The sequence below is a fragment of the Quercus robur genome, chromosome 9 (assembly GCF_932294415.1).
Source record: "Quercus robur chromosome 9, dhQueRobu3.1, whole genome shotgun sequence".
Classification (NCBI taxonomy): Eukaryota; Viridiplantae; Streptophyta; class Magnoliopsida; order Fagales; family Fagaceae; genus Quercus; species Quercus robur.
Window position 1 is genome coordinate 9,132,625 of NC_065542.1, and position 15,782 is coordinate 9,148,406.

General features: G+C 35.1%; 2 protein-coding genes across 2 annotated transcripts; both read right to left on the reverse strand.

The window, feature by feature from the left end:
- Positions 1–4,059: 4,059 nt before the first annotated feature.
- On the reverse strand, positions 4,060–8,353 carry LOC126698442 (CAX-interacting protein 4). Its single transcript, XM_050395663.1, has 3 exons — positions 8,182–8,353; positions 6,381–7,399; positions 4,060–4,402 (listed from the first exon to the last, which is right to left on the reverse strand). The coding sequence occupies exon 2, from the start codon at positions 7,375–7,377 to the stop codon at positions 6,397–6,399; it is 981 nt and encodes a 326-aa protein (XP_050251620.1). The 5' UTR covers positions 7,378–7,399; positions 8,182–8,353; the 3' UTR covers positions 4,060–4,402; positions 6,381–6,396.
- Positions 8,354–10,780: 2,427 nt separating this feature from the next.
- LOC126698746 (protein IQ-DOMAIN 21) lies at positions 10,781–15,574 on the reverse strand. Its single transcript, XM_050396166.1, has 5 exons — positions 15,366–15,574; positions 14,824–14,961; positions 13,160–13,450; positions 11,869–12,210; positions 10,781–11,716 (listed from the first exon to the last, which is right to left on the reverse strand). Exons 2-5 carry the CDS (start codon positions 14,902–14,904, stop codon positions 11,075–11,077), a joined length of 1,356 nt encoding a protein of 451 aa, XP_050252123.1. The 5' UTR covers positions 14,905–14,961; positions 15,366–15,574; the 3' UTR covers positions 10,781–11,074.
- Positions 15,575–15,782: the final 208 nt, after the last annotated feature.

Genomic DNA, 15,782 nt, shown 5'->3' on the forward strand with positions numbered 1-15,782 from the left:
ATTTTTGCCACTAAGAGGTAAGTGGTGTTTACTAATTTTGGAGGATTTTCCCAAAACAGTGTTGGTTATTAAACTATTTTATATGAAAGAAATATGTTGATATTCTATATATAAATTAATATTTTACAAATGTTTGATGTGCACATTAACTATTCGTTTTATGAAAAACTTGTGGGACAACCTAAATTTATTTAAACTTGTATGTGTGAATATGTCTTTATATTTTGAGAAGTATGAATGGATTATTTTGTGAGCACATTGAATATGTTTTGAAAACCTATGGCAAGTCGTGATTAGAAGCTCAGTATGGTATTTAGTCCTTAGCAAGGGACAATCATACTGCAGCTAGTCTTTAGCAAGGGACGGCCCCAGAAAAGGGGACAGTGCACATTTGATAGCTCCTTAGCAAGGGAGTATACTATTGAGGATCCAAAAAGGAAGCTCCTTAGCAAGGGAGTGCACCTTTAGGTTCCAAATGAGCCTTCCTTAAGAAAAAGGGATGGAAAGGAGGTTCTAGTCCTAAAAGGGGATAGCACAACCCTGTCAACGAGGCGTAAACGTTGACCACGAGAAAAGCCTAAGAAAGTGTTTATATGACGATATATATTATGATGGCTCACAATATAAAGATATTATTTTCTTTTACATGAAATATTTGATGACAAAATATTGATGAGTTACAAGTTGTGAATTTGTTGAAAGAATTATTTATTTAAAAGGTTTGTTCCCACACCCCAATGTTAGTGAATTTCACTTATTGAGTTATCTCACCCCCCCTTTATTTCCCATTACAGATACATTAGATGGATTACTGGAGTAGATATTATTGGGAGACAGAAGTTACGAACTATTTTTGTGGAACTGAGGATTTTATTATTATTTTATGGCATTAAACATTATATTGGAGAATTATCTTTGAGGATGTTTTGTATTTGGTGAATTAGAGCTCTGACTCTTGTGATCAGATTCAAGGTTGCTAGTTTCTTTTATTTAATATTTTTATGGATTATTCAAATTAAATAGACTTTTATTGCTTATGATTTTAGGACATTACAAAGAAGGCTTTACAACACATAATTATTGAGAATGACTCAAAAGTTATGCATGAAGAAGCCTCTTGAGTCTTGAGTTCCTAGGTAAACAGCTTTTGGTGTGAATTTGATACGTTGCTAGAGAACATTAGGTGTGACTGGATGACAGGATTTTTGTACATAGATTAGATTTGGATTTAGGTGATTAAAATCCAAAAATATTGTTTGAATAATTTAAAAATGGTTAAGGATTTGAATTTGATAAATTCATTTAGGATTTTAACCCTTAAAATTCTTGAATTTAAAATAACTTTTAAACCCATAGATATTAGAAATACATAAGACAATATTTCAATATTTATAGATTTGGAAGTAAGGCATTTAAAATTCATCATTTTAAAATACAAATCTAAATTAAAGTATCCAAACGCAGCCCAAAAGTATTACAGCAGAGAATTATATCAGTGCTCATTTTGTTAGGTAAATAGAAATTCTAATTGTGTAGCTCATGACCTATTGTTTGATGGGCCAAAATGAAGTATTTGATCGGTTTTGTTCCTTTTATTGATTTCCCTCCCAGTTTGTTACAAGTGAATTGGTGCTAATAATTTTCTAAATTATGGGATAATTACACTTTACCCACCTTTGGTTTGCCTCTAATTCGATGTGTCTACCCGTGGTTTCAATTTTGACACTTTACCCACCTGTGATTTCCTCCGTTAGTAATCCGTAACCCACCTCTGTTAAAAAAGAGGGGTAAATAAGCCTTCTTACACCCATTTTATGTCTCTCTCCTCCCAAAACAAGAAAAAAAAAAAAAAAAAAAAAAAAAAAAAAGAGAAAAACAAGATTAAAATATGGTATTGGTTTCTCATCATTCACAAACATGAAGAACATGCACAAACATGAAGAACATAAACCCAGAAAACTAATACAAATCAAATGAAGCAAAACCATGAGAGAAGAACAAACTAATACAAATCAAATGAAGCAAAACCATGAGAGAGAGAGTTCTTCGTCTTCTTCCTCATACTTATTTTTTGTGTCTGTACTAAGAAATTTATTAAAATCAAAGCATAACACAATTTACAACATGAAGAACATAGACCCAGAAAAATCAAACTCAAATCAACATCCACAAATATATATATTTGCCTTGTTGTCTCTCTTTCACCACAATGGTTACTAATTTGTTCAAAGAAAAAAAAAAAATCAAATGGCCGACCACTCACACTTGTTCTTCTTCAACAATCTCTCTCCAAACCCCAAACCCAGCCATGGCCGACCACTCACAGCTCATCTCCGCCGCTCCAACACCACCTTAGATGGTGGTTCTCAAGCTTGAACCTCCCTCTCACCGGAATCTCTATCCTAACCCGATCTCAGCCTAAACACCTCCCTCTCTCTTCGATCTTTTGGAATCTAAAAGAATTGAAGCTTCCAAGCTCCTTCGCGGCAAACCCCAGCCACCACCATCTCTCCACTTCTCTACCCGATCTTTCCGAACCTAACTCTCAAACTCAATCTTCGATCTACCACAGTGGTGTGGAGGCCTTGCACAATCAAACCTAGGCTCGATGTAGGAAATCGTTGACCGATCTGGTGGCGGATCTGGTGATTCCGTGGGTTCTGGGTTGTTGTTTGGTTTTGAAATTTTCACTTTACTTCTATTATACCCAGCAAATCAAGTAATTTTTATTCTACTATTCACGATGTTGTGATTTTTTCTGGTGGGTTTGTTGTTTGGCTTTGAAACCTTCCTCTCTTATATCTCTATTCCCTTGGTCAAGCTTTGCCGATCCTCCCCTTGGGAGCTAATGTATATACAGTGGTTTTGTGTGAGTGAGATCTTGGATGTTGAAAATCAAAACTTTAGAAATTAAGTGCTGGAAATTGTTGATCCTATTTCTCGTGTTTTTAGTTGTATTTTAATAGATCTGTGTTTGTACTTTGATGGTATTGCTTGATTTAATTTGTATTAGTTTTCTACGTGTATGTTCTTCATGTTAGTGAGTGAGTTTTGGGAATGAGAGTGTTTTGATCCGTTTGGGGTTTTGTTTTTTACATATTTTGTGTTAGAATAACGACTGAGGGAGAGGTGGGTTACGGATTACTAACGGAGGAAATCACAGGTGGGTAAAGTGTCAAAATTGAAACCACGAGTAGGCACATCGAATTAGAGGCAAACCACAAGTGGGTAAAATGTAATTATCCCCTAAATTATTCAATGCGTGTTGGCATGAGGTTTGCAATTCAAACAGGGAGCAGCCACACAAGATTCAAGATTTTAACAACAAAGGATGGAAAACCCAGAATCAAAAATTTATATATGTTTACTGTGCCTTTCGAGTTTTTCAAGTTTCTGATTAGCAGTGCTTTGCTCCTATCTTTGTATTTCTGCAATGTAAAGTTTCTGTCTGCAGGAAAGCCTGTTATCAAATGAATGTATTTTTTAACAAAGGCACATCAAGAGTAATGTAACTCAGTGAGTAATGTGACTCAGTGATATTTTCCATCACTATTGTTGATTGTAAACCATTAAAAAAATGCACTACGAAATAAGTGTGGGTGATAAGAAATAAGTATGATTTGTAGTGTTAACTACTTAATACAATATATAGCTTAAACATTTTTTGGTTTCTGGTATGCACTCTTGTTCGGGGTGTAAATTGTAGTAACAAAGTTGAACATATTCACCACCAACCTTGCAAGTAACACCTAATTTTAGCCGCTAGAAACATAAAATGTTGACATCACTAATTAATCTGTAGTCTTCTGTGCCTCTTTGAAACATAAATTTTTGATAAATGATATATCCACAACATTTTCACAACATTTTTTCAATAAATCCTAAGTGATAGACTGTTACTGGTTGTTATTGTTGGGACAAAAAAGTAATCTTAGTGTTAGGTTCAAATTTGAACCAATAAGTGAAAATGTTATGGACGCAATATCTCTCTAAAATTTTATTTAACCAAAAAAAAAAAAAACTTATATTCAGAATCTCAGGGTATAGGGGGGAAACAGATTAAAAAAAGAAAACCAGATCCAATCGCAACTGCATTCAGGTCAAACAATTGCTAATTGGCCTAAAAGTATGGTATACATATATGTAAAAGGCACTCCAACACAGCCACTTAATAATAATATGTTGATTTTCCAATACACAATACAATACAACTTAAAAACTCTTTTTTTGGGGGGGGGGGGGGGGGGGGGGGGGGGGGGGGATAAAAACACAACTTAAAACTTGTCACGCCTTCAAATAATCCAAGCACGAAAGCAGAAACAAAATTAGTTTCAACACCATTTGAGTTCCATCACTGGTTTGGTAACTTCATGAGAGCTCACCATATCCCGCTCTGGCATTTCTGAAGAATTCAAAAAAAAAAATTGACTTTAAGCAACTGAACCATCTCATTATGCAGAGTTTTACGCAATAGTCTCCTCTGGCAAAATACGAAATAGCATCAACCAAATAAACAGCAAAAAATTGATCCAACATTACCAATAAACAATACCAAAGCCAACTCTCATCATAATACATGGTAAACCAGACAATGAAACATTCATATGAAAATAATTAGATTAAACATGCTGTAGCCTGTGTGTAAATTTCCATGTAACTTATTCCATGTAATTTTTAATGTCAAAAGGTATTTTCTTCAGTGTTAATTGCCCAATACTAATAATTCCAAATCCAAAAGAAGCTCATCATTAATCAACCTTTGGATCCATTGGACCTTCGAACTACTTTACAGCCAAACATACAGCAATTATTTTTACAAAAAAAATGCCGCCCAGGCATGTAGCCTATGCCTTTTAAATGATGGCAGCACATAAAACATCTTTAAAAAAAATGCCACACAAAGTGAACGTAGCAGTGAAGGCTGAAGAGGTGGCATGGTGATGTCTGAGAAAAATGCAAATATTGGTGGCTATGGTAGCAAACACATTATTGGTAGCCACTTAATACTTAGATTCACCAGTCTAAATTTAAACCAAAGAAAATATGCATAAAATATTAGGCCTATATCTGCACTCCAATTTTTCTCCCCTATATGAGGACTAAAACGTTTTTATTTCATTCCATCTTTTCGGATTTTATTTTGTTTTATAATTCAAAAATATAATAAAGTTTGATTCCCAACCAATCTCAGCATTCTTAGATAAAATTTCAAGAACCTACAATTACATCACATAAATCCTTGAAAATATTTATTTATAAACAATACATTGTATAACAAGTACTAACTTTCCATGAGAATTATATTGGTCATGACTAATATGCTTTGCACAACACGTAGAAAATTAATTTTAGAGGAGAACACTGACTTAAACCGTGCCCTTTTATGCCTATATCTGCACTCCAATTTTTCTCCCCTATATGAGGACCAAAACGTTTTTATTTCATTCCATCTTTTCAGATTTTATTTTGTTTTATAATTCGAAAATATAATAAAGTTTGATTCCCAACCAATCTCAGCATTCTTAGATAAAATTTCAAGAACCTACAATTACATCACATAAATCCTTGAAAATATTTATTTATAAACAATACATTGGATAACAAGTACTAACTTTCCATGAGAATTATATTGGTCATGACTAATATGCTTTGCACAACACGTAGAAAATTTAATTTTAGAGGAGAACACTGACTTAAACCGTGCCCTTGTATGCTTTCCCCAGTTTCAAGATTCCAGAAGAAGTGTGCAGGAAGCTAGACTCTGTTATGAATCCCGTTTTGTGAGTACATGATATGGGGCAAGGAAACTCCATATGATAGGCTGGGATACACTGTGTCTAAACAGATTGCACCAATGTGCAAGAATTTGTTTGACAAGTTTAGCAAGGATAATGATGATAGTGCCACAACCAAGAGCTGCTCTAACAGGAAACCAAAGATACCATGGATTGGCAAGTCATACTACTAGTTGAAGGAATTGGGAAGCAAGGAGACAAATGGGGTGCGGGAGGCTTTGTAATGAAATCAAGACAAGTTCAAAGACATTTTGAAAGTAATGATCTTATGTAAATCTATATAGAAACCATGTAAGATCCCCCCCCCCCCCCCCACCTCTCTCTCTCTGCTTATGTAAAAATTTATCAGAGGAGAAAAGAACACCAAAATTATAAAAGCACAAAGACTAGTTAGGCCAATTCAAGCTCTTTGTTAGCAAACAAGAAATCATGCCTTTATCTTGCAATCCAAAAGACCCAATTTTTAAACCAAAGTTTCAGCAGCAAATTGACAGCAATAGCAGAGGTACATATATCTCATACAACCATTTCATAGCATATTGCAAAAATTGTAAAAGAAACTCAAAAAAGTACCAAGTTTAATACCTTTCCAAAATAAACTCTAATAATCCTCATCATGACGGCGTTTCCTGCTCTTCGTCTCAGATCGCTTCTTGCCCCTACCAACCCATGAATCATCTGAGCCATTTGCATCAGAATCAGATGGTGAGGAGGGCCTTCTGCTCTTGCGAGTTCGCTCTCTGCGAGAATCATCAGATGCATCAGAATCAGTATCGTCAGAGTGTCGGTGGCTTCTCCTCCTCCTCTTCTCCTTCCTACTCTTCCTATGCCGCCGCTCACGCTCATAATCATCATCTGATGACTCATCCCTCTTTCTCCGCCTCTCCTTTCTCTTCTTCTTGCCTCCATCTGAGTCATCCGATTCACTACTTCCTCTCTTCCCACTCCTCTTCTTAGACCTCCCTCTCTTTTTCCTATCCCTAGAATCTCTATGCCCATCTTTATCCAAATCCTTCTTTCTCAACGACCTCCCCTTAGTACCAAGTTTTTTTCCACTTCTTTCAGCAATAATCCTCTCAATCTCTGAATCTGCATCAGAATCTGAATCCTCGCTGTCATCCTCTTCATCACTCTCCTCTGAGCTCCCAACTGCATTTTTTCTACTTTTCCCATTCAACTTACCTACATTCCCCTTCAACTTATCCAACTCAGCCAAAGCTGCAGCCTCAATTGCCTCTGGGTCTTTATCCTTATCATCCTTCACACTCAAAAAGTTCCTGCACTGAAATGTGAGGTGTCCAACACGACCACACTTCTTGCATGCCCCACGAGCCTCATTGGCATTGGACCCAGTTATACGGGCAAGTGCAAGGAGGCCTTGGAAACTTGCATACGCATTCTCAGCATCTGGTTCAGAGTTTGCCGACGCATTTGGCTTTGCAGAGTTCTTGCCATCTTCCTTGTTGGGCGCATACGGGTCATACCCAATCGCACTCTGCCAGATCCCATGGGTTTGGAGGGCTGCACTACTGTGAACTCTATTGTTCGCAGGCATGCGAACCCTCCCCGCTGTAGCTGGCATCTTGAAATCCCGATATCAAGCTCTGCAACAAACAAAATTTTAGTAACACTTTCCAAACCTTCAATTCGATAACCCACAACATAAGAAGGTAAACAACATGAACAAATGTAAACCACCCAAATATTCAACATGCTTCTGTAAGTGCCATATAGTTGCTTATTTCTTTACTTCTGAGATATTTACCTTGAGAATTAATATAATCTCATATCTACAACTAATTTGCAGCTAATATTATCATACCACCTCAATTTTGTATACCATTAGTTGATCTGTCTGTCTCATGTCTAGCATTGAATGCGTTATGGTACTTTACCCAATATCTCATAGAAACTTCAATGGTGATTATCTTAACAAACCCATATGTAATAACAAACCCATACGCACTCAGAATCCATTAATATGGTATTTCTATCCAAACAAACAAACAAACAAATATATATATATATATATATATATCAAAGATTAAATTTTTATTTATAAAAAAAGTAAATTTAATGTCTATAACAGATTGGAGTCCCAAGTTCTAAAAGATTTAACTAAAATCACTTCTTCAATTACAAACAAAGAATCACGGGTTTCAATTCAAGAAAATCAAGTTAATTTCACAATTTGAAGCCAAAATCTAAATCCAAATCAAACCCATCACTAATTCAACCTCCAAACCCCAAAATCAATTCGAATCCTAGACTTTTTACGAATAGAAAGGTTCGGAATTCAAAATTCTAAGGTTTGGAGCAAAACCCTAAATTTATGAACGAAAAAATTGAAAAATCAAAAATCAAATTCGCGAGAGAAAACAGTTACCAGATACGAGTTGAAGCGAAACCTGTGGAAGAGCAGAGCAAGACCGAGACGCAAAGCCAATGAATGAAGAAAGCAATTACACAGAGAGAGAGAGAGAATTTAAATTTGGGGATTTTGGTTTCTTTTACAGGAGAACAAAGTCAGTTTGCTCAAATAAGCAAAAGAGGGACACGAAGCATTTAATATATATATATATATATATATAAACAGTGTCTTTATTATCTTTCTATTTTAGTAATGTTTGTGCACAAAATTTTTGAAAATATATTTTATGCATTACTAATTTTAGTAACAATTTGTCATTTAATATTTTTTTTTTTTGTAAAATTATTGTAAATGAAGCATTACTATTTTTTTTTTTTTACTCTTTTACTCTTCAAATGTACCCATTAGTTCTCATTTTTGTTGGGTGAATAAAAAGAATAATACAACATCCACAATATTTTAGTAATTTTTAACGACAAATCTTATGTGACAAGTCATTACTGATTGTAATTTGAGTTCATTGTCGAAATTATTTTTTTGTCTGTCAATAACAACTTGTTACCTAAAATTTATTGTAAAATTGTTGTAAAAATATTGTAAACCTAACATTTCTTAAATAAAAATGCAAATTAGTAATTGTGTACCTCATGACCTGTTGTGTTGATGTGCCAAAATAGACTACAATTGTTTGATGTGCCAAAATAGACGACAATTGCATTGGTTAGTTTGTTTTGGATAAAGTTTTTTCTATCCAAAGGGGACATCAACAAAAAAAAAAACAAAAAAACAAAAAAAAAACACTAATGATAGAAATTGAAGGGTTTTTCCAAACTTATACATAAAAACCAACCAAGTAGGTGGGTTTTGCGTATATATCTTATGCCTTGTTAAAAAATAGGCTTTAATAAAATATTTAAATTCTTTTTCTAATAAATTATTTACAATTCAAAGAATATGCTTAAGTTATTGTAAGGACTCAATTTGTAACAATCCCAAATTGGTCTTGGGTTCGTATGTTGAAAGCCCAAACAATAAAATTTGTAGAGCATGGGTGTTCAAGAATTAGATTAACTTTTTAAAAGTAAAAAGATTCAACCTCACGTTTATAGATGGTTTAGAACCGATATAACAATCTGTTTTTCTTTGAAACAAGTACAGTTCTTTGGTTTTTAAGCTTTTTTCCTGAGTGTTCTTTGTGTTTTTTTATGTTCCGATCATTTTCTGCATGCTTTCCTTTCATGTTATATACTGCCCTCTTCATACCATCTTCACCACACACGTGTAGGTTGGGTTTAGGGGATCTCTTTCTGTCCCATTTAACTCCTTCTGAAACCTCCTACTAGCAGTTGTAAGGCTGCTTCATCATTGTTCAAGCGTCACCTCCACATTAATGCGGCCAGAGAGTTAGTTGAGAGACAATTAATGCGGAAGCAGCTGTTGTTATAGATATTTGTTTGCCTTCTCTTTCTTACCCTTGGTCCCTTACCCCACCTTTAGTGGTGACATAGCTCCGAAATATGTTTGTAATAAGATGGCGTTCTAATCGTCCTCGGACTCATACTGCCGAGAAGGATTTTGTCCTCGGACGAATACTGAACTCACCCTTCGTGATATTCACTCCTCATTTCGTTTGGTTACCCCTACAATCTGATATGGGCCTCTTCGGACAGATTTGCATCCTCGGATGGGTCACAGGTCCAATTAACTTGACTTTAATAATTTTAGTGACTGTCCGGCCCCTACAGTTATATTTCAATTTTTTTGAAAACTAATTTTTAAAATAACAAAATCAATGAAACTAACAAAATTTAAAATAGGGTTAATAAAATAATTTTATGTTTGTAGTGAGTCAAGTTAGGTCCGATGGGTTTAAAAGACTATCAACCCAAACTCAACTCAACTCATGAAAACTAATCCGAGAGATTAGCTTGGATTGGGTTTGATTAATTTCATCATGTTGGTGAGTTTGATGCATATCCTAGTTACTCCATCTCAACTCCTCATGTTTCATCACCTATGGATGAATACACAACAAAGCCTTAGCCCCAACATTTTTTAGGTTAACTACAGATTCTCAACAAATACACACACATATTTATATTTCACTATAATATTATGTCCAAAGTTATACTTTTTGTTAGTTTCTTAATTAATATATCATTTTTTCACAATTTCCACTAGTATTATTTTTTATCTTCCTCTATCTTTTTTTTCATATTCTCAACTTTTTTTTAATGAGAGTTTCAACCTATAACATTCGCTTCTAATAATAACTCTTTATCATCAGACCAAGACACCAATCGGTTTTTGGTGTAGGCGGAGATCAAACTTTAAATCTTTTATTCAACCGTTAAAGACTTTACCAATTGAGTTAACTGAAACCTATTTTATATCCTCAACTTGAATCAACTTACTTTTTATGATTGGTGCATTACTAAAATTAAAATGTACCTTTAACACATGCAAACTTGATACAAATAATTACCAATGCTTTACTATTCAGAGTGGTGCTAGACAAATTTCAATATCCCAATGATAATATTTTTTGTTTCGATACAAATTCATTAATCCTTCACCTATCACAGTGTAGCAAAATCCTATCACATCTCTTGAATTAGCTAGGGCAAGAATCTCTTCTCATACACAACGTTCTCGTCATACATAAATCGATGGATCCCAAATTGAAACACATATAAAAAGAATTACAAAATACATGTTATCACATAGCCCTGAAGGAATATTGTTTATAGCATCATTCAGATAAATAAGTAAAAGTCATTGACAACATATTCACAAAATAAGTTCTTACCACCACATTATATGGAATAAATATTCAACATCATCAACCAAAACCTGTAATTTTTTTTTTTTTTTTTTTGGGTGTGGATTTTTTGGGATGTGAGAAGCATCAACCAAAATCATGTCTCCAAGCAGGACCACCTAGTGGCCAATCATCCATGCCATTAGGATTTGGACTACAGCTCGAGGCCCGCCTAGAATTTAATCGGGCCCCATTGCTCTTTGGGCTTGGGCTCCTTGGGGCATGAAAGGTTGTTCCTCCACCTGAACTTGAGGAATCACAACCTGACTCAACAGCCAAGCCTCTCCTTGTTGATGGGTTCCATTGAGGCCCATATGGCCCACGCTGTTTGACTGTGCCTTGACCCTTCACCTTGGCCTTTGCTGACTGAGTTGGGGCCATGTAGCTAGGTCCATCATTTGAGCCCATTTGTCTTTGCTTAGTTGGGTATGGGCTTGATTCGATTGAGTCCCGATTTACTAGGCCCATGTTGATGTTACTCAAGCCAGCGTGCGCAATGATATCCATTTCTACTGTTTTCTCGGACATTTCATCGGTGGTGTTGGTGGTGGTGGTGGTAGGAAGTGTCATATAAGAGTTTTCTTTGTGGCCCATTTGACGGGCTTGATGTGGTTGTGACGACATCCAACGCTCAAGCCAATTCCATCCCCATTGGGCCTTTTCGCGCTCATCAACATGTGGCCCAATTTCATTATTGTTGAGATCTGGTTGAAAGTGTTGCTGCTCTTGCTGTTGCATTGAAAAAAGTATAGTTAGGACAATGTCATTGGAACTTAATAGGAACATGTTTTAGTTAGGTACACATCTTGTTTTTCATTAGACAAAATGATAATCAAAAGCTATTCAAATAAGCAAGAGATGTAATAGTGTCTCACACTAACCTGGTAGCTAAAAGCATAAGCAAGAGCTCTCTCCCTTTTCATCACAGCATCATGTCTCCTTGAAGCATTTTCCTTGATTCTCTCAGAACTCTGATGCCTATTATCCCAAGCTCCAATATCATTGCTTTTAAGAGGGCTCTTGGGCTTTTGATCGACCTCTTCTACTTTCTTTTGAAGCTTATCATGAGTCAATTGGAGTCGGCGTGCTCGTACTCTTGCTTGTACCCGTACTAATGCTTGCATGCAACGCATTGTCATTTGTGCTTGCTTGCGTACATTATGACCCCTCACTAGGGCTTGCAGCCTCACTAATCCCTTCAAAGCTCGCAGAGCCCTTCTAGCCTACACAATAAAGCACACAATAGTTAGTAAAATAGTAAAATTTTGGCAAAGTTTTCAATGCTAGCATAGCATATTGCAATATTGTGATGACAATGATGTACCAAAGAAAAGGTGGTGCATTCAAACACACTGTATAACACCCCTTAGCATTGATTATGACCACTAGACTTGGTGCAATCAGGCTCCACAGAGTCAATATCTAGTTCAGTATTAATTGGAATGTGGACCTAAATAAGATGCCTGGTAGACCTGAGTTGGGACCTGCAAGAAGTTGAGCAATGGGCCAAACAATGAATGTCCTCTACTTTTCATTCATCACCTTCAATAAAAGCCATTGCTCATTGCCTGTCGTTCATTTCTGAACAATCTTTGTACTACAACTGCAAACTTTTTTTTTTTAATGAAAAGTACTATGACTGCAAATATTTCAATTGTATGCCTATAATTTATAGTCCTTTTTTTGGGTAGAAATAATTTATAGTCCTTATTGTATGCCTAATAAATTATAATCCTTACCTGTCCAATAGGCAATGGCTATTGGGGCTTTCTTAAGTTTAAATAAATTGGTTTATATGACTTAGAAAACCCATATCAACCATATAAGTTGACTTGGGTAAATTGTAGTTTCCGTCCTCAAATTTGGGGCATGCATGATTCTGGTCCAAATTTCAAAAGTATAATAATTTAGTCTTCCTGTCAATTTTCCATCCAAAATTTACTAACATGCCTAACAGTAAGTTGATTTGGATGCATACAAATTTTGATAGAAAGTTGACGCCATGACTAAATTGTTACACTCTTGAAAGTTGAGTGATTAAAATCACCCATGTTCCAAATTCAAGAAACAAACATGCAATTTAGGCTTGACTTTTATAAGGCTTCATCTTGAAACATAAGAAGCAGAAAGTTCAAATCACTCTCAGTATGTGAGAGCAAAAGAAAATCTTACCAGGTAACCCCTATAGTATGCTTGAATGAGGGTTGCAGCCCTTTCTTCCTTAGAGTGGCGTCCATAACCAGCCAATCGAACAACTTTGGCCGCGGCTTGAGCAGCTGCAACAGCAGCTTCCGCAGCTGCAGCAGTTGCCACTGCAACAGCAATCGCATGGTTTCTATCTTGATTCACAGGACTTGATGCAGTGCTCTCATCATTTGTGATGTCCGCTGAACTTTCTGTGGGGAAATGTTCAAATGACACAACCTCTGGAGCATCATATTGCCATTTCTCCCCATTGTCCTTCTGCAAAATTATGTAATTGCTTAGCATTAACACCTAGAAATAATACTTGTACACTGACTTGTGAAGAGATAGCAAGTAGCAATTATCATTCATCTTAAAGTGATTTGAGATTAGTTTGCAATGTCCACTAATGACCATACAAATATAGTGTCAAAATAAATTAGTATGTACTGATATATCAAAATTAATAGATGAATTGTTACTAATTTGCAATGTCACTCCCAGTTAGCTCACTAATTTATTGATTGTAACAGTGATTTTTGAATGGATTACAAATTTAGCTTGAATTAAGATGTTAATTGTAAAAAATTTATGGTTTTGGATGAATATTGTAAATCACTCATAATTTAGATGGACAATTATAATTAACCTAAGTTTTCAATCTTATTCAAGATGTAGTAATACATTTTGATAAGAAGAGAAGCTAGGGATCCAAACACTCTCTCAAGTCTCACTTGTGATACTCTTCTCCCTAAAAGCTTAACCAAAAAGAAAAAGAGACAAGAATCAATTGGGTGTTTGGCAACATAGGGATCTAAGGTAGCAAGCACATGTTGATGAAGATGGATGATGTGACAGCATAGGTGGCATGATAATTATAGGTCATAAGCCTTGTAACATTATTTGGTTATGCTGTTAGGGGACCATATGCACCTATATCATGTCACTCCCCAAGCCAAAAATAATAGAACCATAGAACTGATCACCATAAGAATGGTCACGATGATTAGATTAGGCAAAATTCACATATCAACAAAAGAATTAAAGAGAAAACTAATTGTTATTCAAATGTGAATTTTTATATTGTTTAATGGTCAAATCCATTTATAAATCAAACCAAACCCATTGGATAGTTTAGTTGCTTTCATGTCTCTCTCACATTAATGTTTCTTAATAAGAAAGCATTGTTTGTTTTGATTTGATCTAGTCATTGTATTTCTTTGTTGCAAATCAATAGAGAAGAAAAATTCAGACATGTTGTTATCATGGAGTAATCAATTCATTTATTCATTAGGAAACCCAGTACGCATCAACAAATTCAAATTATAATAAAATTTAAAATTTTATAAAAGCATAATTATCACTTATTTAATTGCCTTAAATCCTTGATTAGTCTCATTTATATAGCTGTTACCTAGCTAGTGTAAATGCTAGGCAATTACTGTCAATTAAGTATGCATCATATCACCATGTAAGGTTAAAAATGAATGATTGTGATACCATCATTTTTGGATCATGTGTATGAAGTATTAACTTTAATTTAGGTGTACCATAAAAATCAAACTTAATAAGAAAAAGAAAAATTGGAAAAAGTAAACCATAAAAATCACTAAAAAGGACCACTCAAATAATTGTCAATGACTTAAAATTACCTTTTTGTCCTGCAAATCCTTAGGAGATGGTTTGAAAACTTTCTTCACTGATGAGAACCAGCTGCTTCCTTTCTTTCCCATCTCCGGCCAAAAGATTGGTTTCTTATCACAGTCATATATTAACAAAATAAGCCATATCTGAAAGTGGAATTTACACAGTTCATTCAGCCATCCAAGAAAACAAGAAAAGAACATCATGAACATAGCTTTTAGCTACCAAAAAGCAAAATCCAATAGTATATGAAAACACAGAATTAGGCCCATGTACAAAATCCAAGAGATCTAAAACAAAGAAATAAAAATAACACACATATATGTAACCCATGATGAAAAGATATCATCTTTACAATCTTAGCCATATAAATAAATCAAAATGTACAAACTTTAACTGTATGGTCATCTTTAACCTCAAGTACAGCAAGTTAAGGTTGTGATTACACACACAAACACTGAAACACCCACATGCATATATATATATATATATATATGTAAAAATACATGCATGAATGAATGGATCAGGACCCATGAAATGGTAACCAAACCTGAGTTTACAATGGGAATTTGGATGATCACTTGGGTTGAGCTTAATTTCCCATCTTCTTCTTTTCATTTTACATGCATCTCAAACAAAAACTCTTTGGTTATGAAAGCTTCTTCAATTCTTAGCTAGCAACAAAATAGAGCTGAGACTGAGATATAGAGAGAGAGAGAGAAGAACAGGGTGTGTGAAACTTTATAGTATTAACTGCAAGCCCGCGAGTTTGCCGTTGGTATTTATCAAATTCACGGGGGTGCTACCTCGTAATACTTAATACGGTTGGCTCTCGGTCCAATACATTTATGACACGTCACCTATACCCTTTCTTCTTTAAGAAAATAATTTACAGGCTTTCTTTTCGGTTGGGCTGTAAATTCTATACATCTCCACCTCGTCCTCTCTACTATGTGGAAAAATTGAA

What these genes read in the sequence shown, in the direction of transcription:
- LOC126698442 (XM_050395663.1), bottom strand. Translation starts at nt 7,377, where the DNA reads ATGCCAGCTACAGCGGGGAGGGTTCGCATGCCTGCGAACAATAGAGTT.
- LOC126698746 (XM_050396166.1), bottom strand. Translation starts at nt 14,904, where the DNA reads ATGGGAAAGAAAGGAAGCAGCTGGTTCTCATCAGTGAAGAAAGTTTTC. An exon ending in AGGATTTGCAGGACAAAAAG is followed by an intron (nt 13,451 to 14,823) that starts GTAATTTTAAGT and finishes ATAATTTTGCAG; the next exon opens with AAGGACAATGGGGAGAAATG. An exon ending in CATACTATAGGGGTTACCTG is followed by an intron (nt 12,211 to 13,159) that starts GTAAGATTTTCT and finishes TTTATTGTGTAG; the next exon opens with GCTAGAAGGGCTCTGCGAGC.